The sequence below is a fragment of the Notolepis coatsorum genome (assembly GCF_963971535.1).
Source record: "Notolepis coatsorum genome assembly, chromosome: 11".
Taxonomy (NCBI): Eukaryota; Metazoa; Chordata; class Actinopteri; order Aulopiformes; family Paralepididae; genus Notolepis; species Notolepis coatsorum.
In genome coordinates, this window is record NC_140175.1 from 90,243,829 (window position 1) to 90,268,967 (window position 25,139).

Sequence of the window (25,139 nt, forward strand, 5' to 3'; positions counted from 1 at the left end):
AAAACGAGTTATGTCGTCCGTGGCACTGAAAGTGTTAATGCGCGATATAGGTCTAGAATGCCACCGCTTTAATCAATGGCGGGACTGCGAGATTTGCGAGTGCTTAAAATATATCTTAAATTATAGCTATGGGTCTAATACACCAGTCGATTATCAGTGAGTTGCTTCCAGTCAACATGTACAAAACGGATTGTTTTTTCATCTGTACATTTCCATTTGATACCGTTTTGAATATGAATATAGTTTTGGTGATTCTGAGTAATTCCAGGAAAAGACGCGATTAGGGATGCTCCGATCGATCCAATTCTCAGTGGAGTTCTCACTCGCTGACTTCTCTCTCAGGGTGCGGTTACACCTTTCGTTTCATCTTCGTATTGTTGTCATATGCGTTTCGCCGTGACGTCGTGCGCCTCGAGTCACACTTTCGTTTTTTTTTCGTTTTTGTCACCCGAGCACACTGATGTAGTACACTGCCAAAGCAGTAGGTGGCAGTAGGTAGCAAACATGAAGGCAATTTCAACCAATCAGAACTTGAATGTGCCTGCAAAGCAAATGTCAACAAGGCGGCCACCATCTTTTGCCTAGTTACCCAATGCAGCAATTCTTTTTCAGCAAAGCCTAATAAAAGTGCAATAAACAAAACGGATACATTCACTGTGTGTTCTGCCTGTCATTTGTTGATGAAACAAAACTAACATCAACACAAGTGACCACCAAGAGCGGATAGTTTAGTCTAAAAAAAGATCGGTAGCATTGTTAGCTGCATGCTAACGTCAATGGAGTATGCCATTATAACAATATAGCATTGTGGCTAGAAGCTAACGTTAGCTCACGCTACTTAGCCAGCACCAAACTGATGATATCGCGAGCTATCAGTAGTTAGATAACATTAGAGACAACGCTGTGTGTATTAAACAAAGGTGAATAGATGACTGGGCCATTTTGTTTAATGCTTGTTAAGTTGAAAGAGGAGCTCTGAGCTAACAGGGTCTGAATCCTGATAGCTCACGTTAGCCAGCTGCTCATGCAATCGGTAATGCTAGCAGAATGAATGGATGTAAACTTTATTTAACATATTGCATATGGGTACAATACAATACGGCTCAATACAAACAATTGTTAAGGGAATGCAGACTGTTGTAGCTTGGACTGGGGTCCTTATAACAATAACTTGACAACACATGGTAGCTGAAGCTATTTGGGACACGGAGCTATGTCCCAAACACACACACTGTTGTCACCGGAAGGGCACGCAGATGGTATCTACTGCGCATGGGCGTTTTCGCAACAACGGCTCCGTGCAGACTACACGCTGTTGTCGATGCGTTTTTTTGCGTTTCTCCAAAACGCAAACACAATTTTGCGTTTCAGCCGTATCCACAAAAAAACGCCAAAAAACGCATTTCTGTGTAATAGGGACATGAAACTTATTCAAAAACGTATACAAAAACGCCACAAATACACTAGTCTAACCATGGCCTCAGGCACACAGCTGCTGCTGCAGCCTCCTCCCCCCCCTCCTCCTCCCCCTGCCCCTCCCAGAATTATGTCAACAGAGGCTCCGGCAATAGTCCTCCGTGAGACCTACGTGAGCTAATGTTAGCTACCTAGCTAACGTTACTGTTTAAACAAAACTACACAGTCAACTATTCACTTTAGTTTAATACATTATACATTGTCTAACTGGCTAGCTACTGATAGCTCCTGATATCAACAAATGCGCATTTCAGTTTAAGAATGATAGGGATGCCCCGTGCCGATCGATCGGCCAGCATGAGACCTCCGTTAGCTCACGTTAGCTCACTGTTTAACCGAAATGACCCAGTAAACTAAATAGTTCGTTCACTTTATTTTAATACATGATGCATTGTCTAATGTCATAAGATAAGATAAGATATTCCTTTATTGATCCCCTTGGGGAAATTCAGGCATCATAGCAGCAAGGGGGGGGGGGGTACAGGTAGTAAAAACAACACAAGCAGTGTAAACAAATAGGTCAATATAATTTACTATCTAACTAACTGAAAAATATATTCACAGTGTCACATAAGGTGCAGTATGCATCTAGCCGGCTAGCAGTAGCTACAGATAGCTCCTGATAGCAATGTCTTGTAACATAATTGACATTATTCGTTTTTGCAGCTGAACATATGCTAATTAGCTATCATGCTTCATAACAACAACACTGCGAAGATGGCAATGCTGAATGTGATTTGACCAAAGCAGAGTATACACACAGACAGTGGAGCTGTTTGCAGATAGCGAGCATTTTGACTTGTTGCGTGGTGGCGATGTCTCGCAGATAATACAACTACAAGTATATATATATATATATATATATATTTTTTTTTTTTATAAAACCAAAAACGGTCGGTATTGGCCGATATGTCTCGTAGACGATCGGTGATCGGTATCGGTGGCAAAAAACATGATCGGGGCATCCCTAGACGCGATAATAGCCCTTTAGTGGAATACACTAAACACGCTGAGAAAAAAAAAAAAAAAAAAGTTTGAATGCATTTTTTGTTGTTGTAGTCTACTCTTTATAGCCTGCCTCTAGTCTAAATGTCTATCTTTAGAGGATGACTTAGCAGCATGAATATTGTTTGGGATTCGGCAAGCACGCATTCGTTATTAAAAGTGAAACACGGATTCGAAGTCTCCCCTCTGGTCGTGCGCCGTTCACTCTGTGTCGCGGGCAGGGGTGGTAGCGGCGAGCCCGCCGCGTGAATATTAAAGGCAACCTACTTGTGTTCAGCGTTTCCCTGATTGGCCACGTGACCGCCCTAGCACACGCCCTTATCCGCGCCGCTCTGTGTGTTTTACGCGGCAGAGAGGACGCGGCAGAGAAATAAAGAGAGCTTATTATTAATCAGTCAGCAGCCTCCAACGGGCGAAATAACGTCACAGCAGTATAGTTTGTTTATACTTCAGAAGTATGATATTTGAACATCGTCCCCAAAATGAATGGAAGCGAAATAAAGAGAGCTTATAGTCAGCAGCCTCCGCCGGGCGAAATAACATTATACAGTGTGTTGTTACGCGGCAGAGAGGACGCGGCAGAGAAATAAAGAGAGCTTATTATTAATCAGTCAGCAGCCTCCAACGGGCGAAATAACGTCACAGCAGTATAGTTTGTTTATACTTCAGAAGTATGATATTTGAACATCGTCCCCAAAATGAATGGAAGCTAAATAAAGAGAGCTTATTATTAATCAGTCAGCAGCCTCCAACGGGCGAAATAACATTATACATTATGCTCCGCGAAATAACATTATACACTCTGCTGCGCGCTTCATTCATTTAATTTGATTTAATTTGGGACCTTGCAGGGACCTCTGCTGCCGCGTTTGCGGCAAAAGGGGGCGGGGGGTTGTGGCCAATCAGAGAAAAGCTGAACACAAGTAGGTTGTCTTTAATATTCACGCGCACCCGCCGGTTACCCCCCCGACCCTTTCTTATTATTATTATAACGTTACTACTTATGATTACAAAGGCATTCGTTTTGTGGCATTAACGTTATATAGTTACACGTTCAATAACATCAGCGTATTTACCGGACCATAGCAAGGCAAGCGTTACTCAATTCATATCTCAGTTCCTTTCTTTGCTCAGAGCGTGCCGAGTTGTACCCATTCTGCGGTCTGTTAATAAAGTTTTCAATCAGACAAGTGTATAGAACGAAGGGCTTTTATTATAACATTTCGTTGCAGTAAAATCATTATGCCTCGTTCCCCCTGAGGAGCGACGGTAATCCACTCCGGTCTCCGGCGGGAGCTAACGTATTAGCCGTGTTGTGAGCTCTGATCAATGGCTGACATTCCGGAAGTAAAAACCTAATACGCGCTTGCCGATTGGTGGTAACACACTGCAGGACGCTCCAACGTGTGACGCGTCTCTTCTGACCAATCAGTGGTCGGCAGTGTTTCATGTGACTTTTCTGGTACCCAATATGGTCGCTTGGAACCTCGACAGAGAAGTAGGGTATATCTGCAGAGCCGCAAGCCCAACGAGAGCAGGGTACTTTATTATTATTATAAAAAACAGCGGTGATGTGGTATTCAGCCCAACTCTGCGGTGGGCGTGATGTAACAGCGATACCGCGGTAATACCGATACCGCGGCAGCTCTAGCTAGATCATCATTATTATCCTTCCTCGTGCAAGAATGAAGAGAGCCCTGGACCGCGGGGGCTCCCCCAGTCGCCTCCTGCACTCAACGGCACACAGCCACACACACACACACAGACGGCGTCGATCGGGGTAGAAATAAATATCAGATCAACGATAAAATGTATATATAGTGTTCTTACCTTGTATCTGATGTAATACAAAAGAAATACTCGAATTATCTGATCGCCATTCCAAATACTGCTTGTGGAGGTCCGTACCACATTACCAACCGTTACATATGATACGGGCGGGCTGTTCCATGCCATCGTTGTATATCCCTACCTCACCTGAGTATTTAAACCCCGCCCGCACGGCTTGGATCGTCCCAGAAAAGAAACTACACCATTCCCAGTGGAGTGCAATACCAGCTGGAAGGCGTAGGCGGCGGTATTTGCCCTTTTGTGAGCTCAGACCCATTACCAACGATAACTGGATCAGGCTGGATGGATGAAAATGAATGGATATCGCTAATAAAAGAAATAACGATTAAAACCTGACTATTCTCGTGATTGGCGCTCAAGCGATGGCGAGTTAACCCGACTATCATCGTGACTGGTGCTGAATGAGAGGCAGAGTTGATTTTGCACAAAAACAAAAAGATTTAATTAAATTTGAATTTGAATTTTTTTTTATATATATATTCAAATTATTATTTTCCTATTCGAATCCCATGCTCATCGAAGGAAGCTTCGAAGTAGGGGTGGACGGTATGGTCTAAAATTTATATCACGGTATAATTTGAAGCATAGACGGTAACGGTATATATCACGGTATCATCGTTTTTGATAAAAATTTTTTTTTATTTTATATAATTTTTTTTTTATTTTTTATAAAATATATATATTATATAATTAGACTTGTACTTGTATTATCTGCGAGACATCGCCACCACGCAACAAGCTCCACTGTCTGTGTGTACTCTAGTAGCCTCCAGCTACGGCCAGGATTCTCCAGAGCTGCACCTGGACCTATACTCTAGTAGCCTCGAGCAGAGCTACGGCCAGGATTCTCCGGCGCTGCACCTGGACCCTATTGTATTGGTACTATAACGTTAGCAAGCCCTCAGCTCGAATACGCATCGAATCAGTGTTATAAGACATTGATATCAGGAGCTATCTGTAGCTACTGCTAGCCGGATATATAACGTTAATACAACGCCTCAGTGAATTATTTAGTTCAATGGGACATTTCGTTTTGAACGGTGAACTAATTTGCGTTAACGTGAGCTAACGGCTAACGGAGCTATCATACACGTCTACTCTACTAGACTTGATGGAGCGTTTGTTGATGTCAGGAGCTATCGGTAGCTGGCCGACTAGATACCGTTCGGTTAGACAATGCCTCATCATGTATTAAACTAAAAGTGAATAGTTGACTGGGTCATTTTGTAACGGTAGCTAAGCTAACGTTAGCTCAGGGAGACGTCCCGTCCCACTAGACTACTAGTAGACCCGTGTTTACATGCGTGCGGGAGGGGCTGGCACGCCCACTGCGCGAAGCCTCCTAAATAACTTTTTCTAGTTCGCACATATCTATTATCTATGGCTAATTCTATCTATTTTTAGGGGCAAATGCGAGTGAAATAGTCGCGCTGTGGTTACATGACGTCATTGCTATTTTAGAGCTGCACTACCGGTTATACGGTATAGTCAAAATCCATACCGTAGAGCAAATTCATACCGTTTATACCGTATACCGTTTATACCGTCCACCCCTACTTCGAAGTATTTAAGATAGCCCTATTTACAACAAACCCATTGTTATTTCCAGCAGCGCAGCTTGGGGGGAGAGTTGCAGTGGGTGGAAGGAGCTGCTCCAGCACAGCCATAGTCTTTGCCAGGGAGCAGATCCACTGCAGCAGCTGGGGTTTTAAGTTCAAGGGCACCTCTTCAACAGTTAATGATCGTTTCTCAATAACCTCCCCTGCTGAGATTTTCCATGAAGGTTTGGGGTTTTGGAGCAGGGATATTCCAGGCATGACAATACTTTTATTCCGCACCTTTCTAAAAGGTCTGTGGATGTATTATTTATATTACTCTACATAAAATGTTGGCTATAGCTCCTTTAATCTTCTTTAATGGAATATAGATTTAAAAAAATGTATTGAATGGCTGGATCGAATGGAAAGCTTGTTGCCTTCACCTTGCAGGTGAAGCTGGACCCCAACCTCTTGTCTTATGGGCTCCGTCAAGATTTGCCAACTGTTCAAACACGGCTCATCCCTGAACCACTGGCAGTCCGCCGCCATACTAATAAGTCTTTGAACTCTTGCTTTTCAACTGCCAAAGTGGTGGATGGCATCCTATATTGCCCATTTGTCCTGGCTGTAAAAGCCTAATGTCTTCCTGACTACTAACACTCTTGTCTTAACTTGTCTCTGATGTCCCCTGTTTCATCTCCTGTCGCGTCACGCCTTGTTATGTTTTTACGTAACACGAAATTACCGTTCCCTACGGCGTTGTTTGGTCTAGACACCCATGCTGTCCGCCCGGAGAGACTGGAAACCTTGGAACCTTTTGTTACTGTGGCTCACTGGCTCACTGGCTCACTGTACACAAGGAAGATCATAAGTGGATCTTTACTGCTGGCCTATGACAATCCTACTTCAAGCGGCTTTCTAAATACGGGCCCCCAAATGTTTTCTGCATTGGTGCTTATTGCTGCTGCTTTGTTGCCTTTGTGAAAAAGTGGTATTCAGATGGCTGAAACATCCTCCCCCCTGTGGTTGAATATGGCATGGCTGTTTTTCCAGACTGCCTGTGTGGTTTGACTGACATAAGATTTTCCTCTCCCCACAGAAACAGAAAGCACACAGGAACAGGCGCAAAGAAAAATTTCCATACTCGATGACATTACATCGCAATGTCCGATCGTTTGGGGCAAATAACCAAGTCCAAGGATGGGAAAAGCAAGTATTCCTCACTCAGCCTATTTGACAAGTACAAGGGAAAGTCAATAGAAACTCAGAAAACCTTAGGTAAGTCCTCCTTCTGTCCTCCACTGCATTTGACTAACATTGTCTCACAATACTGTTATTAGGCCACATTAAATTACTTATTACGAAGCGACTGGGTGGCGCAGCGGACATTGCGCTCGTCACCAACGCACGAGACACGGGTATCGAATACGGCTGCCGGCGTTGCCTCCGGCTTGGGCCGGCCGTCATACTAACTCAATTGGCAGAGTTAGCGGGTGGGAAGTCGATGGGTGGTAATCTGGACGTTGTAAATAGCGACTCCTACAGGTCTGTTGGGGCGCCTGCACAGCAGAGACAGGAAAATGCCGGGGGCAGTGTGAGCCTCCTACACGTTACTCCTTGCCAAATGAGAGTCCGCGCTGCCAGGTGAAAAGATGCGACTGGCTGCCTACACATGTATCGGAGGGGACATGCGATGGGCTTCTATCCTCCCTACAACTGGCCAGTGGGGGGCACATGCGAGCAACGTTCAAGACAGGGGAGGGGAGAAAAATAGAAAAAAGTGGATACATTTTTTTTTTTTTTTTTTTTTTATACTTATTACCTAGGGATGCACCTATATGTCTTTTGATCTCCATTTCTACTAGTCGTTGACTGATGTGATACAGCACAAGTACAACAAAAATTATTTTGGCATCAAACGTAAGCGTGCATTCACAGCAACAGCTTTGCTAATGTAACGTATCCGTCAATTCCAAAAGGTCATCCTCTCTCAAAAACAAAAACAATAAAAAACAGATGTAGATGGACATATCGAGCCATAACATGTCCTCCAATCGATAAAGATAGTTGGCAACAAGTCATCAAGTGGAAACATCCATTCGGAGATGAAAGCTGGGCAAATTCTTTACAGCAGTGCAGCGCATCATTGAGACAAGAAAAAGTTAAAGCCATGATCTAGCGGTGAAGCGGGTCGGAATGTTGGAGGGGTCCTGGGGGGGGGGGGGGAATGTCTTTTGTGATGTCTTGTGTGTTATTGTTGTTACTGTATTGTGTTGTGTTTTGTTACATGTAAAAATGAAAATTCAAAATGTTATCACAAAAAAAGAAAATGGGGCAGAGTTTTTGAGATGGGGTAAATTGTAACTTCTGCCCTCCTTTTCTCTACTCACGGCTCCATTCATCCTATTTCTTCTGCAACTTGTCCACCCGCTCCCTCTGCCTGTCGTTCTTCCTCTTCCCCTCATCTCTCTCTTCCTCCTTTCCCCCCAGTAGTTCCGCGACATGGCTTACAGAGTCTTGGCAAAGTGGCCGCAGCCCGGCGCATGCCCCCCCCCGCTCACCTCCCGAGCCTGAAGTCTGAGAACAAAGGAATCGATCCCAACGTGATTATTGTGCCCAAAGACGGAACAGGATGGGCAAACAAGCAGGAACAACCCGATCAAAAGAGGTAAGGGTGGGAGACGAGACGTTACAGACTGACGGAAGAAACATAGTGTGTGTCTTAAGTGTCTGAACTTGTAATGCATGAAGGGATGGGTCACAGTTTTAACAGAAGAAATTATAGTAACTTGCTGTTCTAGAGTAAGGCCATGTCCCCACGTATCTGGATCTTTTGCCAAACGCACATTTTATTCCACGATTGGGCCTTTCATCCACACATAAACAGTGTCTTCAGAAACATAAACAGATTTTCGTGAACGCATTTTAAAGTGAAGATTTTCCAAAATATCCGTTCAGTGGATCCGTGTAGCCACTGTAAACGCATAGTCTAGATAAACGATGCCGCCACAGCTCACTACGCATGCTCAGACTGTTGTTCTATCTATGGCAATAGGCGCCCGTAGCCTTGAAGCGCATGCAGGTAATAAGATGGACAGCGCCTGGTGCTGAAATGACAGACAGAAATAGCATGTAGTTTCTTCCCCCTCTAATCTATATATTTTCTTATTGATCTCTGCCTCTTAATCCTTTAATCGCCGTTGACGCTGAAACACGTCATTCCCCGCCATGCTTATTCTGCCGATGACGCTGGACAGCGTCTTTGATATCAATATTTCAAAAATCTGTGATCGAAATCATATTTCTCCCCCGGAGACATTATATGTACTGGTGAGCCCCTGTCAACTCTCTAACGGTTCAAGAGCGCCATCTGGTGGCCGATCGGCAGATCGCCCAGGGAAGAAACAGGGAAGTGGAAGCTGGTGCTCATTTCAATTTGGTCCGATCACTCGCTATAGGTCCCGGGACTCGAGCTCGACACAATGGATATCGATCCGTTGCCAATAACTCGATAAACAACATGATTTGGACGTATATACTATTATACAACCTGGAAATGGATCGGGTATTTCTATATCCCATAATAGAAAAAATTCTGTTTCACGCTCATCTCCCAACGGCGAGAGGAAGCTACGGTGAGTTTCAGCGTTATTTTGTAATGTCTTCTATATTAACTGCTCCAATGATCATATCACCCACACTAGATGAATGATATAACGTTGCCCACGGAATTATAAACGACCCCCCGCCCATCCGGTCAACATCAGATCATACGTAGTAACTTCTAGAACTACGTGCAGTTGACATTTTTTATCTCGCACCGATTGCTATCAAACTGTATACAATCATCAATATAATGCATTTAGGGCTATAAATCACGTTCTGGAGAAAGCTGCAGAAAACGATAAAAACATACTTATACTTTAGACCGTATTTTAGTATGAATATGTGAATGAAAAAGTAAAACGTTGCTACACCCTGAACAATAGATATAGGACTTTGAATGGGCCATGGTAATGTCAATTTAGCAATACAATTTAAAAAGTTATAGCCCTGAAAAGAAGAGGAACTTCTCCATGTTAAATAGGGCTGGCGAGGGATGGTAAATTATGAATTTAACCCCGGCGATCAAAGGGTTAAGCAGTACTGTATATTTGTATATCTTGTATATCATAAATGTCTATGTAACAGTACTGTATATATCTACTCCAGTGCCGACAGATTCGGCCATCAGACGCTGCTTGTGTGCAATAGGGATGTATCTGTTATTTAGTTATACTGGACATTTTCGTTTACATAAGTAGATTTTTTGTTTTTGTTTATTTATTAAGTTAATATAAACCGTGTGTCGAACGTTTTTGAGGTTGTTAAATACACTCTTTTGATTTATTTAAGTGGCAAGTGACGTTTTTTTCGTCAGCTTATTTCTCGAGAGATATCATACAATGTCAATGTTGAGACCTTGAGATCACAATATCGCGATTCCGAAACAAAATAAGACTAGGCATTATCACAAACTGTTGCAAAGATATTTAATGTTTTGCTAAACATGTTTAGTTTTGCGCCCGGCTTCAGTTAAAAGCCAAATTGCATTCTAAATTTTGTTAATAGACTCGTGACAGAAGACCTGATGCTCTCTGATGTTGCGGATAGTTGAGGATGTTGGCATCACGCGTGAGTGGTCCCAGGATGACCTAATAATAACTTCACATTATTAGTTGAATAGTTACTGTACAGGAATTACAGGAATCATTTGAATATGTGAGTTACGTGAATATAGCTTGCCCGTGGACACAGACATTCATACGCATTAACAGCTCCGTATTTTAATACACACTTATATCATACAGTAACGTCAAATAAGATATTGAAAGATGAAGGATGAAGTTACAAATGAAAAGGGTCAAAAGCACGTACTATTTGACAATTCTATAGCGCACAATGGGTTTTAAACTGATCAAATCGGAGCAAAAAAAGCTTAATCCGCTTCAAGAAGACTCACTACATCAGGTACTGTATAATAATTACAACAATTGCATTGTTCCTGGAACTCTGAGATTATGTCTACATATTTGGTGTAGCACGACTCCCAGTCGACGTTCTCCTGTGTCTTGGTCGTCTTGTACTGTAGAGTTACACTCAGCAGCAACTCCACCTCGTCATCTGTCCATACAAAGGAATCACGTTTTGCTGTCTGTTTCGCCATAACTTCTTTTTTTGAGAGGTTTTTCTGTCACTACAGGATTTCAATTTATAGTTGCTGCCGCCAATGAAAATCAGCTCACTACGCATGCTCAGACTGTGGTGGGCCGTAATAATATCTGGCCCGTCAGATTGTTTGGCGAATATTACTTTACTATTTCTCTAATATATATCAGACCGACTATAGGCTAGCTAGGCTATATATTTCAGCTATAATGTCCTAACAGAGAAACTACCACCACCTAAAACATCCTTATTACACCTTGTTTTATCCATATAGGCAGTAGCGCTTTGAAGTAATAACTTCGGTGGACTTTTCCACAGATGCCGATTGTTCAACTAACACAATCGGCCGATACCGATATTTGTGGCAATTTTTTTTTTTTTAACTTAATTTTTTTTTAAATTTATGAAACTACTGTATTTTGTATGTCTCTAAATGTTTTGATTAATTGAAAATGGAGGACCCTTATGTAAAAAAGCCAAAAGTGTTTTTCTGGTCTTCATCCTCCAGTCCACTGAGCTGTACTGTATTGTACCCATCTGCAATCTGTCAATAAAGCTTTCAATCAGACAAATGCATAGAAAAGCCCTTATTATAACAAAATAACAAAAAAAATAATTGTTTATGAAAATGTTTTAGCCCTATGCTTGACTATTATTTTAGCCATGGCAACAAATAAAATAATAATAAAATTAATAAATAAAATATTAAATAAATAGGCTACACGTCTCTCTTTTTGTGTTACAAATTGTGCTCACCGATATGAACATAGAGGCCTCTTTACTTACTTAAAAAAAGGAAACATCAAGAAATATGTTTATGGTATTAATTCCACCATAAATCAAATCAAATCAAATTTATTTATAGGGCCCGACAACACACGTTAATGTCCCCATGGGCCGTACAGGTCTTCTTTAAACAAGTCAAGAAGACAACATAACAATAAGTCAAGAACAGAACAAGAACACCATAGGGTCCAAACATTTTTTAGATGAATGCAAATAAATGAAAGAATGCAAGCACTCCCAGACATACCCCACGCGAAGGTAAGGAAAAACTCACTAAAACCTAACAATAGGGAAAAAAGCTCCACAGGCAGTGTGGAGGAGAGAAACCTTAGAAGGGCCATTCAAGGGGGGATCTCCCTTCTTAGATGTTGGTGATAGTAGTGTTGCAGACGGACAGTTGGTAAGCATGCACTCATGTGTGTGGTGAAACACAGATGAGTGCATGCAATAGCAACTGTACATTTTGAAAAATTAAAGATAGAGCTAATAGCGGATCTATTTGAGGCACAGGGGTGGCGCAAAGAGGGTCACGTCCTCCCCGTCTTAGTCACGGGACATTCAACACTCCGGTCGTTGCTCAGGGACAGCCGGAGACAGGGAGATAGGGGGTGGCGCAGAGAGGGTCGCGAACTCCCCGACATCATCGCGGGACATCCGGCACTCCGGTCAGCACTACGAGACCTCCGGAGACAGGGGGGCACGCAGAGGGGGTCGCAATCTCCCGGCCTTCGTCACGGGACGTCCAACACTCCGGTCAACACTCCAGGACAGCAAGTCATAGGAAGACAGGGAGACGGGACAGGCGTTAGACAGCTCATGAGCTCACCATGCCATGTAGCACTATCTCTCTCCCAGTATGGTCTGCCAGGCTGCAGCTGGATACTATTGTCTCAACCAGAGCTCTCAACCAAAGCAATGCAACAGAACAATTTTGATTGACAGTCGATTCTGCCAATTACGTCACACCGCTTGCACACGCCTCTGCTGTTACCACCAATCGGCAATCGCGTATTCGTTTTTTACTTCCTGGATATCCGCCATTGATCTGCAGCGAGAGATCAACAACAAACCAACGCGCTAATAACGTTAGCTCCCCGCCGGCCACGAGTAGATTACCAGCGCTCCGCAGGATGACCAAACGAGGCATAATGATTTTACTGCAACGAATGTTATAATAAAACAACGTTTTTCTATACATTTGTCTGATTGAAAACTTTATTAACAGATTGCAGAATGGGTACAACTCAGTATGGGCTCTGAGCAACGGAAGGAACTGAGCTCTGAATTGAGTAATGCTTGCTACTTGCTATGTTTGGGTAAATAATATGCTGATGTTATTGAACGTGTAACACTAACTAACTATATAATGTTAATGCCACAAAACGAATGCCTTTGTTAATCATAAGTAGTAACTTTGATGCAGTACCTTGTGTGTGTGTGGGGGCGGCGTTGTGCAGGTCGCTTGACTGAACTTTTTTTTGCCTTTTGACGCGACACAAATTGATGGATATTTATCGGCTACTGCCATCGGCACATTTGAGCTTATCGGCCGAAAGGCCGATTGCAGTCAACAAGGCACTTTTCGATCGGCCAATACCGATACCCGACCGATACATCGGTGCACCCCTAATTCAAACTATCCTTACTTATATATGCGACGACGGCACCACACGTGAACAGTACAATGCAATTAATGAATGTCTTGTTGTAATAAGTATATATATAGTTTGTGATAAGGACTCGCCATATTTAGTTTCAGAATCCAGAGATTGTGATCTCAACATTGACATTGTATCTCTCCGTCGCCCAGTGCGCAGAAGTAAAGCATTGAATTGTGACATATTTAGATTGGTTGTTTCCTCTGGACTGCATAATCCTCCGCTATATCTATTTATCATCTATGTATGTCAATATAGCCAATGGAAATGCTACGAATGGTCAAGTGGGCTGGGTGAACCAATGGACAATTCCTATCGTTTCTCAGTCGTCCTGACCGCTCGTACCACTATGGTATTTGGGATATCGCTTATCGCCAGCTACTGGCCCGCATGCTTGTTGGAGCAATTTATATGCGTTTATGTGTTTGCGTCTGGATCAGTTTTTTCTTTTTAACACTGTCGCGTGGACGAGGATTTAAAAAAAAACGGAGCCTGAAAATATCCGTTTGGCAAAAGATCCAGATACGTGGGGACATGGCCTAAGTCATTAAATCTACAAAGGGCATTTTCGGGGCAACCGCTTTCGCAAGTGTGATTACACTTTACAAAGCTAGATGCAGACAACGCTCACTGCAATATTATATATTATATATATATATATATAATGAACAAATTGTTCTAAATAAATAATAATGATAATAAATCATTTGAAGTTTGGACATATTTTTTACAACTGAGGTAGGTAGATTAAATTTTGACACTAAAAAGTACAGAAAAAAGGTACTGTCGGGTATCAATCATGGTTCAAATGTGAACCGTACCCAACCCTAGTTGCTACCTCAGATAACGTTGCATACATTACTACTCGCAGCCCTCTAGGCGTTGCTGTTCATATCTCGGGTCATGGTAAGACCTGCTTGTACAAACAAGGTTTGTCGGAAAACTGCCAAAATGAGCTTCTCCATTATCGATTGGTTTGGCTTTGTCGATTTCTCTTCAGATACATCAGATTTGTAATCCCTCCCCTCGGTTGATTTGATTGGTCCATCGACAAGAACGTGACATTGACATTGGTGCACTAAACTTTTTCAACTGAGTGCCTGAAAAACCATTGCTTAAAAATCCTGAGGTGCCTAGTTAGGAGGAGACGTGAGCCTGTCGCGACAACCATTGAAAACAATAGAAAAAAGGCGTCCAATGTGATCACAGCCCTAGGATGGAGTTGTAGCAGCGGAGGTTTTTTGTGTGCTTGTAAAGCACATCCTGCCAGAAGGTTTCTATGCGTTTACCGGCAGCAGAAGGGCTCTCAAGGCCTAAGTACATACATATATTTGTGCAGGGGAAATGTCCGTCTAACTTAAAAATCTGTCAAGATTTTCGAAATTCTCTGCTGTTGGATGCATAGAGGGGAAACACTGACCTGCATATTTCTTTTTGCATTTGTGTGCATGCACTCTTAGTCCAGGTGTGTGCCTAGTGACAAACTTGAGGTCAGTGTGTTCACCAGCTTAGCTTGTGATTCAGTCTGCAGCGCGCTGTCTGTGGATGGCTGGGTGGTAGTGTTGCACGGTATACCGATACTAGAAAGGTATCGCAATACCCTGCCATTAAAAACGGTCCAATCCAACTTTATTTATAAAGCGCTTTAACAGCCACAGGGGCACAAAGTGCTGTACAGAGGGAGCATATTAAAAAAACTATAAGCAGCACTAAAAATAGATAAAAGAACAAGAGTACAAAAATAAAAAAAATTACCCCATCTTATTAGTACCAGTACTTTTAACACATTGGGTGCCAACGACGAGAAATCTCGTTGTTGGCTGCCATGCGTTGAGTGCCAACGAGTTTTCTCGTTATTTCTTTTATTAGCGATATCCATAAATGTTTCATCCATCCAGCCCCACGTTATCATTGGGACTGGCTCTGATCTCGGAAAGGGCAAATACCGCCCCCTATCGTCTCCCGGATGGTATTGCACCCATTGGATTGGAGTCAATGAAAATGCATGAGAAAAAAAACCTCCGGATTCCACATTTTTACTTCTGAGCCATGTAACCTGAGACTATTGCATTCATTGAGGCAACCGAAAGCAGTGTGGATTATCTGTTTCGAGGTCTAACATTGGATCAATAAACGCAATCGATATTTGGAATGGCGATCAGGAATTTGATTAATCTTTTTGCAGAACATCTGATGTGAGGTAAGGACTTTAACCAGTCTTGGGGTAATCAGATGTTTTTTCACATATTTCACAACGTGTCTCATATGTGTGCGTGCGTAACGTTAGCAGATAGATAATAGATAATAGATTTGATTTTTCAGCCCGCTTCTCTAGCGTGCATAAGTACACATATACTATTGATAATCTAGCGTTTATTTGAAAACTATTCATAAATAGGCCGAAAAATGACTTTTGTGTATTCCAGTAAATGGCTATTTTCGCGGATCTTTCTGGAATCACTAGAAGTATTCAAAACGGTATAAAACTGAAATGTACTGATGAAAAAACAATCCGTTTCGTACATGTTGACTGCAAGCAAGTCATTGATAAGCGACGGTTGTATTAGACACATAGCCATAATTTAAGATATAGTTTATGCGTTCGCAAATATCCCCGTCCTCTCATTGACTAAAGCGCTGGCACTCAAGCGATAAATAGCGCACCCCCTGCTGGCAACCAATGTGTTAAGAATGACAGAGCCATAATAAGAGCCGTATTTTGTTGCGGGGCCAGTGTGTGTGCAGCATAGTGGCCATATAAAATCTATTTGAAATGCTTTATATATTCAGGTGTACAAGTAGATATATAGAAGGTATATAGCAACTGTAACTGAGGGGTACAATTCCCTGACTGTATTGATAAGTATGGTATCATTAAACCACTACTGTCTTATGTACATTACTACTGGCCATACAGTACACAGGTATCTTATGATGAACACTTCCCACAATGACTCGGTTCCACACAAAACTGGATTTAAGTATTTATTAGCAGCAATGATAGTACATAATATACTTTACTTTGGATGCGCTTATAAGGCAAAGGAATGTGCGTAGGCAAATCAATAACGTATGTCCATTCTCATATTACGCAGGAGATAATAATACAACCTGAATCTTAGGAATTATATCTATGGTACTCTGGTAATATAGCGGGAGATACTGGTAGGGTCCCTCCGGTCGTAAGCCAGCAAGGGGAGAGGATTTGTCGGTAGTAGAGTCTGGGTCAACGATGATAAAGAGACTCCAAGTACAGGAGACGGTGCAATAATCTCTTGATCCGCAGACGAATACAGCTGTTCTCCGTAGCATGCAGCTCCGCATGGAAGAAAGCTAGCCGGCCTCAGGCTTCTGAGAGGCGGGCTCGACGTGGCTCCTCACAGGGTAAATCCCACACAATTGTGGGTGTAGGCGATTCTCCGCTCCATCAATTACAGGACCAAAAGCAAATATAATCCAGCCGAAAAGGGCTATGCAGTCGTCGGTAGGTTATCCAGTGTACATGATCCACACGGTCCTAGTCTAGGGCTCCTCGGGTGAAAGCGCCAGGGTAAGCTGCCCAGCCTGGATAAGCACACTAGCTGGTACGATGAAACGTTGGTGATGCTGGTCACTGTAGAACGGTAGCCGCACGATACACTATACATAAATAGACTATTACTGACTTAATAGAATAGGTCGAACTCGACGGTACAGCGTTAAACTCTGATACTTCAGTTATTAATTCGCATGCGGTCTCAATGCCCTATTTGGGGCCAAACAGGCCATACTTCACCGCACGTTGTATCGTGGGTGAGGCTTCAACTTATTGGGTAACTCTACTTCTGTATTCACCTGCGCCATATTTATACGTTAGGTGAACAAACTAGTACCAGCTTTATTCCTGTCTCATATCCTTGCGCAGAACCGTTTATGTCCAGGCAAGTCCCCGGCGGTGACTTTGAACCAGACCTTGGAGGTATGGCAATGGCGCCTGGTGGACCGCTGTCCAATAGGAGAATGAAATATTATGGTCTGTACTAGGCTAAAGGGATATTCCGTGTATATGTACAAGGAATACACAAGGGATATCAAACGATATACAAATATTATGCAATATATATCAATCAATAAATATATATATTCGGTTTAATCTGATCCTTCGTAACAGCAACCTTTAAAAATTCACACTACCAACTGTGGTAAACCATGATAAACAGTCCCAGCCAACTTTGTGCAGGTCTGGCCACGTTGTGAAAAATGGCTGTCTCGGGTTTGACCAGGTTCTAAAGACCACGGAGAAGCCAGATGGGCTACAGCATGGATAAACTCTGGCTAGTGGAGACCAGGCATTGTTTCTGTTGTCCAATTTTAAATCCCATTTATTTCTGTCATGTCACTGCCATCTAATATATTATTCCATTACATATTTTAAGAGGATATCCATTCGATATTTTAAGCAGGTGGTACAATAGTGCGACAACAATACCAGCTGGCGAGTTGGGATGGCTGTGGAACTTGACCACTCTGCTGTACTAGAACCACCCACACCGTACAACAGAGTGATGCGTGTGTTTTACTGACCACTAAGTGTGCCTGACTCTTAACCACCAAATCCTGCTCGGACTATAACGTATGACTAATATCATGCCAGTTAGGGTACACCCTGACCTGCACCTTAATAGCTGTATACTGTTTATTTTTCTCATATTTTTATATTCATATACAATTGTATTGCCTATAATGTCTTTCTTCTATTACCCTGCCCATACCTGTACCTCCCCTCCCATGTGTGAATTTCCCCAAGGGGATCAATAAAGGAATATCTTATCCTATCATACTATTTACAGTGTTGTGTGATGGTGTGTTTTGTTCTTGCACTTCATGGAGTTTGGATATCTACAGTCTGATTTTATTGATGGAGTTTGGATATCTACAGTTTGATTGATGGAGTTTGGATATCTACAGTCTGATTTGATTGATGGAGTTTGGATATCCGCAGTCTGATTTGATTGATGATCGAGTCTCAAGGGGAAGAGGTGACGGTACTGTTATTTTTTTCTTTTCACTCTCTCTCTCTCTCTCTCTCTCTCTCTCCTCTTTCTCTCTCTCTCTTTCTCTCTCTCTCCACAGTTCAATTGCGTCAACAGCACAGCTGCCGGAGTTGCAGCCGCAGCTGGCTTTACAGAAATCTGTCTCCAATCTTCAGAAGCCCACACCAGTAGCCAGCCAGGAGGTGTGTGTGGGAAGTCTTATTCCAACTGCATACCATTTCAATTTCTTATTTTTATTTATTTTATAAATATTTTATGACATGAAATACAGCCCTTTATTGATTTGCATGAAAAAATACTGGAGTGTTTTCTTGCAAGGAAGAACTGGCAAACGCTGAATCATTACCTATGTCTTTTATACATATCAAACTGAGACAACTACACTACCACCCCATTGGCTAAATGGCTCCTGTAATATCATCCCATTTACCCTGATTGTGTACATAGTGATTCTATTCAAGTCGCATTAAGCTCTCACCAAATCAAATCACCATGACTTTTTGTCATATTAATGCGTGGACTTTCGAACATCCACGTCTATAGCTAAATGTGTCATCAGGCCTTCATAATCACATAGACTATAATCATTATTATTTCAACCAAAACATTCATGTATCTCTTATTCACAAGTATTTCACAGGGTTCACACAAGGTCCTTGAAGTGCTTGATTAAAAATTCCTTAAACAGCCAATTCTTTTAACGAGGTGCATAAAAAGTCCTTGAAATTCAAATCAACCATTCGCATTGAAAGTTTTGCTAATCAATGATAAAATTGTTCTGAATCAAGAAATATAATTTTTAAATCTAAAGTGTAACTAATTGTCGGAAATTGGATTTAAGCCATAAATATTGGATCAGATTTTCTTTTCAATAAAAAACTGCATTTAAAAAGTGAATTGTATCCTTTTAAATGCCCTTTTAGTGCTTAGAAAACGACTTGAAAGTACTTTAATTTCATTTTGCAATGTTTGTGGGAACCCTGATTTCATAACTGTTTATAGTTTGAATTTCCACCACAGTTCCAATATGCTACATCTAAAACTGTGAAAGCAAATAACGAGACATGTAGAAATAACAAATTGTCTGTTGTCTGAATGCAGCTTCGAAATGAATGACCTTGATTTTTTTCCTTCCCATTATTATCTCAGAGCACAAACACAGGTGGACCAAAGCAATGGGGCCAGCTAAATGGAAAGGCAGTAGAACTAGATGGTGAGTCAGAACTAATGGATACGGGGAAACGGGCATGGAAATCAAATACTCAGGGGGCTTTCTCACTAACCATTTGGGGTCTAATCACAGCCCGATCGCACCAAAATAGGGTGTGATCGTCCTACTGAGAACGCTCCCCCCCCCCCCCCCCCATCACTGGGGACGCAGATTCGCTCCAAACCCTGGACCACTGGAATAGGTGGTTTCGGGTGCACGCCAGTGGGAGGCGGGGGTCGTGGTGTGCGAGCTTGTACCAAAACACAGAAGAGGCTTGCTGTATCAACTTGCTGACACACACAACATCATTACTGTAATGCTTTCATGCTTGCTTGAATTTTGGGCAGATAAAAACATACAGCAACAACTGGACAATACCCACAAAAACTATATTTATGGGCAATTTGGCGAGTTCAGAGAACTTCAGACCTCAACCAAACAAGCATGTTGAGCCTCACGGCTCAGTGGATGAAAACATGAAGCCACGTTACAAGCCCAAGACTTCCCTGGCTCGCATTAGGCCTGGCAAATTTTTTGCCATTGCTATGTCTACTATACATTGGTTTCTTGTTCGAATGCATTTATTTCTATTAGACCAGTGGTGCCCAACCAGTCGGCCGTGATCGACCGGTAGATCAATGACATGCAATGTAATTGACGCAAGCAATGTTGGCTGCTAACTAGTAATAAATAGGCTAAGCTAACTAAGGCTGAGCCCGAACGTTCGAACGTTCGTTCGTTACGCTGACATTCGTACTTTAATTAATGGGTTTGAACGTTCGGTGAAAAAAAAAAAAAAAGGAGGCTCGCAGGGTTGAGGCGATGTGAAGAGGCGCGGCGCTCGGCTCAACCAGTATGGTCTGCCGGGCTGTAGCTGGATACTATTGTCTCAACCAGAGCTCTCAACCAATGCAATAGAAAACTTTTGATTGACAGGCGATTCTGCCAATTACGTCACACCGCTTGCACCCGCCTCTGCTGTTACCACCAATTTTTATTTTCGTTTATTAGTTTTTTTTACTTCCGGCAATGCCGCCATTGATCTGCTTGCGAGAAGCACAACAGACTTACCGTAGATAATACGTTAGCTCCCCGCCGAGAACGTAGATGAGGATGACCAAACGAGGCATAATGATTTTACTGCAACGAATGTTATAATAAAACAAAGCCTTTGTGTCTGATTGAAAACTTTATTAACAGACTGCAGAATGGGTAAAACTCAGGGCTCTGTGAGCAACGGAAGGACGAGTTACTTGCTATGTTTGGGTAAATAATATGCTGATGTTATTGAACGTGTAACACTAACTATATAACGTTAATGCCAGCCTTTGTTTATCTAGCCCCTTACGTGACTGCGGTGTGCAAGGGCTATTGTTTATCATAAGTAGTAACTTTGATGCAGTAGCTTGTTTATTTTCTTCTGAGTGCTTTGTTTAATTATATGTTTACATGAACAGCCACCACTGTAAACATGTTTTTCACCAATAGACTATGCAATGCCGCCCTCCGTAGGATCTATAATAATAAAAATAAAAAAAATGTATTACTTTTTTTTTTTAAACGAACGTTCGTTCGATAAACCCTCGCGAACGTTCAAACCCTAAAAACAGGGTTCGGGGACAGCCTTAAAGCTAACTAGCGTTAGCTTAGCGTTAACCCTGGAAAACGCTCAAAGTAGACTCCACGACACCAGTTCCATTCGTGAGGAAAGGGGGTGGGTTATATTGACAAGGCTTGACAACAGAGGTTCAAATATAACTTCATATTTATTGGTTATTTGTTTCTTTATATCAGCATCCAGTTTCCACCACCGTGTGTTCAACTCTTCCTGTGTTGACGTTAGAGCGTGACATCATCGCCCGACGCCTACGGCAGCTTACACGCTCAAAACGCAAACCGTAAACAAAACCCGGAGCGCACCAAGACTGCAGTGTGTACGCAAACTAGAGGGGGGAGAGGGAGGGGGGAAGTTGGCATCCAAGGACGGGGCGGAGCTGATTCGACCCCGAATGGCTAGTGAGAAAGCACCCTCAGTCTGCCGTTTGGGATGGATGTGATTCTGTTCTCGGTAGGGGTGGGAATCGCCAGAGACCTCGCGATACGATACTATCGCGATACCTGATATATTGCGATTTAAAAAAAATAAAAAATTATGTATTTTTTTTCAACTGCGAAGTAAAACTGTCAACATGTTTTATCTAATAAAATAAAGTTCAGTCTGTTCATCTCACTTAAATCATTTTTATTGCAGAACATGGTATTTTCTCAAGCAGACAGATGTAAACACTGTAATCTGTGTTGCATGTACCTGACAAACTGAACTGTTTGTATGTGAATGCACATGTGTGTGTGTGTAGACTACTGTACTATTACAGGTATTGAAATGAACAATGCAACTTCCTTATACAATACTTGTTTTTTATGAATAATTAAATATCGATACTTGGCATCCCTGTATCGATACAGTATCGCCACGCAAAGTATCGCGATACTACTACGTATCGATTTCCCCCCCCCCCCACCCCTAGGTGCTGCCTGCCTTCGTAAGCACAGACACTTGCCACACTCATGAGGGGGGGGGGTGGGTGCTTCAGCAATGCTGTTTTAATGTTTACTCGTGTCCAGCTTGACACCTCTTTTTCTTTTTTTTTTCCCCTTCTTTCGTCTCCACTGCCTGTTTCCATGGCAATGGCAGGTTTAAGGGCCTCAAACCGACTGCAGCCCTTCTCTCACGAGGAATTTCCCACGCTGAAGGCAGCCGGGGAACAGGACAAGGCTGGCAAGGAAAGAAGCGCCTTCGATCCGTCGTATGGGCCCGGACCAAGCCTCCGCCCCCAGAGTGAGCTACACTCTCTGTTGCATCTGCCTCCTTTTTATTTTTAGAAGGAAGATGTCTTGTTCACACTGCAAGCTTTAGATTAGATTCAGATTACATCAACGAGGGGATAACTAATTATTTTACTAGCTAATATTTTCCTTAAATCAAATCAAATGTATTTGTAAGGCCCAACAACACACGTTAATGTCCCCATGGGCCGGACACGTCTTCTTTAAACAAGTCAAGAAGAAACATCACAATAAATCAAGAACAAAACAATAAATTTAAAATAAATGCAACACTCTCAGACATACCCCACGGAAAAACTCACTAAAACCTAGCAATAGGAAAAAATGCACCACAGGCAATGTGGAGGAGAGAAACCTTAGAATGGCCTTAGTTTCATTTAGAGCATATGAATCAAGTTTGTAATCTGCTCAATTCACTTTATATTCAATCGATTACTAATTTGATTAATTTGCTAATGGTAGAGCATTCATTCTCAATTGTTTTTTAAGATTAGATTAGATTCAAATATATTGTCATTATACATTAAACAAGTACAGTACAACGAAAAGAGGTTTGGCATCCAACCAGAGTGCAAATGGCACAGTAAAGTGCAAAAGTAATATACAATTTACAGGTGATTCAACTGGGTATAAAATATATAAGTTAGTAATGAGTGTATTGCTAATTAGTTGTATGTACAGTTTATAAGTTGAATGCAGTGGAGGCCAGCTAATTAAAACAAATCAGACCTGTATCTTGATTTAGGACCGCATGTGAAAGTGGCCCAAAGCAGCATCGAAAAGATCAGATTTATGCTGTTCACACTGTTGTGAAAAAACAAAACAGATCTGAGTCACATATGAACAGTGGTGGTCTCTGTACTGGTGTGGCTGAGAGGATTAATAAAACAAAACATTTGATTCACACATCAGCTTAAGTTTAGAGCTTTGTGATAATGGGAGCAAATGCACCACAGGAAAATCCATGAACGTTTTTATTCTGTGCGACGCAACATTGGTGTCGTCGTCCCCCCCACCTCTAAACGTATCACTTGACCTCCCTTCCCTAGATGTGACCAGCTGGAGGGAGGGTGGCGGGAGGAACCTCCAACCCGCCTCCATGCCGCTGGGCCTGCCGGCGGAGCCCGAGGGGAAGCTGAGTGCTGTGGCTGAGACCAGCCCCCCTCCAACCTCCTCACACCCCTCCACCGTCGCCGGCCCCGCCGTCGTCTCTTCTTCCTCCTCCTCCTCCACCTCCACCTCCTCCTCCATTCAAGTGGCAGCCCAGTCCCCGAGCCTGGACCCCAAGGAGCCCTCCCTGAGGCCGGCCCAGCCTCTCCGCAGGACCACCATCCCCACTGTCCTGCAGTACCAGCTCCACCACACCCCCACCGCGGTCTACCACGACATGCTGCCTGCCTTCGTAAGCACAGACACTTGCCACACACACGCAAATTATACAACATGATCCCTCTGCTTAGACATTTGGTCCCTCTAGCCGCCATTGGAAACATTGTGGAATCATCGCCACACATCAAGTTGTTTTATGAAGTTATGATATGTGACCCAGGCCAGCACTTCCTTCTTCAAGTCGTAAAATCAAATGGAGAGAGAATTTATTAAATGGATTTTTTTTTACCCCCCCCCCCCCCCATATTATCACAGTTTCAATGTTCAAGAACATATTTACTGTAACAGTTAATAGTATTTCTAAATTATAAAAACTTGTTTTTACAAAAGGCAGTTTTTTGGGGGGAAAAGTCTCAGTTTTGGGGCAGAGTCACATTTACATTAGAATCACATGAGTGGTTTCGTTGGCTAATCACCAGCCACCAGCCTTTGTTCTCCGGTTTCTGTCAACACCAATAAGAAGTACATGGCTTTTGTGTTGACATGCGACTATGCATTGATTGGGCTACTCAAACGTATCAACTATTGAGATCAGTTTAATGTATGGCTGTTATAACGTCCCGGCTTCTGTGTGTAAGGGTCATCCCATAGCGGGATAGGGCGCACCACCAACCCGCGCACATGATATAATAATAGGCTACATGTTTTATGTCTAATTAAAATAACATGCAAGTTCCAATTGTCTTTTTGCCATTTTATTATAAAACCAGGGACAATCGCCTCTCTCTATCCTCCGTTAGGCGCAGTTACGTGTCTGTCTGATGGCCCGATATGTGGAGTGCACTGGACTATTGAGAAACGATAGAAATGTTCCACTCTGCTTCAGAGGGTTAATGTCTAATTAAAATAATATGCAATGTGAGAAAACGCTAAAACTACCAACCCGCAGGAATTTAGGTTAGTCTAATAATAATAATAGTCTACATGTTTAATGTCTAATTAAAATAATGTGCAACGTGAGAAGACGCAAAAACAACCAAGCCACAGGAATATTGCTTTATCAGTTGTTGCATGAATAGAACAAAGGCTGACCTCATGATATAATAGGCTACATGTTTTATGTCTAATTAAAATAATATGCAACGTGAAAAGATGCACCAAAAAAAGCTCTCTATACATAAACTGGCTGTCCTGGACT

At 42.4% G+C, this 25,139-nt stretch overlaps 1 protein-coding gene across 10 annotated transcripts in view; it reads left to right on the forward strand.

The window, feature by feature from the left end:
- prrc2b (proline-rich coiled-coil 2B) overlaps positions 1 to 25,139 on the forward strand; it is a 98,839-nt gene that overhangs the window by 23,278 nt on the left and 50,422 nt on the right. For 9 of the 10 annotated variants that reach the window (XM_084325271.1, XM_084325275.1, XM_084325276.1 and 6 more), the window contains exons 2-7: positions 6,970 to 7,148; positions 8,361 to 8,538; positions 18,635 to 18,737; positions 19,705 to 19,768; positions 22,461 to 22,604; positions 23,662 to 24,014. In XM_084325271.1, coding sequence (XP_084181397.1) covers positions 7,034 to 7,148; positions 8,361 to 8,538; positions 18,635 to 18,737; positions 19,705 to 19,768; positions 22,461 to 22,604; positions 23,662 to 24,014 — 957 coding nt within the window. In that variant the 5' untranslated portion in view covers positions 6,970 to 7,033. The remainder of the gene's footprint in view (positions 1 to 6,969; positions 7,149 to 8,360; positions 8,539 to 18,634; positions 18,738 to 19,704; positions 19,769 to 22,460; positions 22,605 to 23,661; positions 24,015 to 25,139) is intronic. The other variant, XM_084325274.1, reaches the window with a different exon arrangement.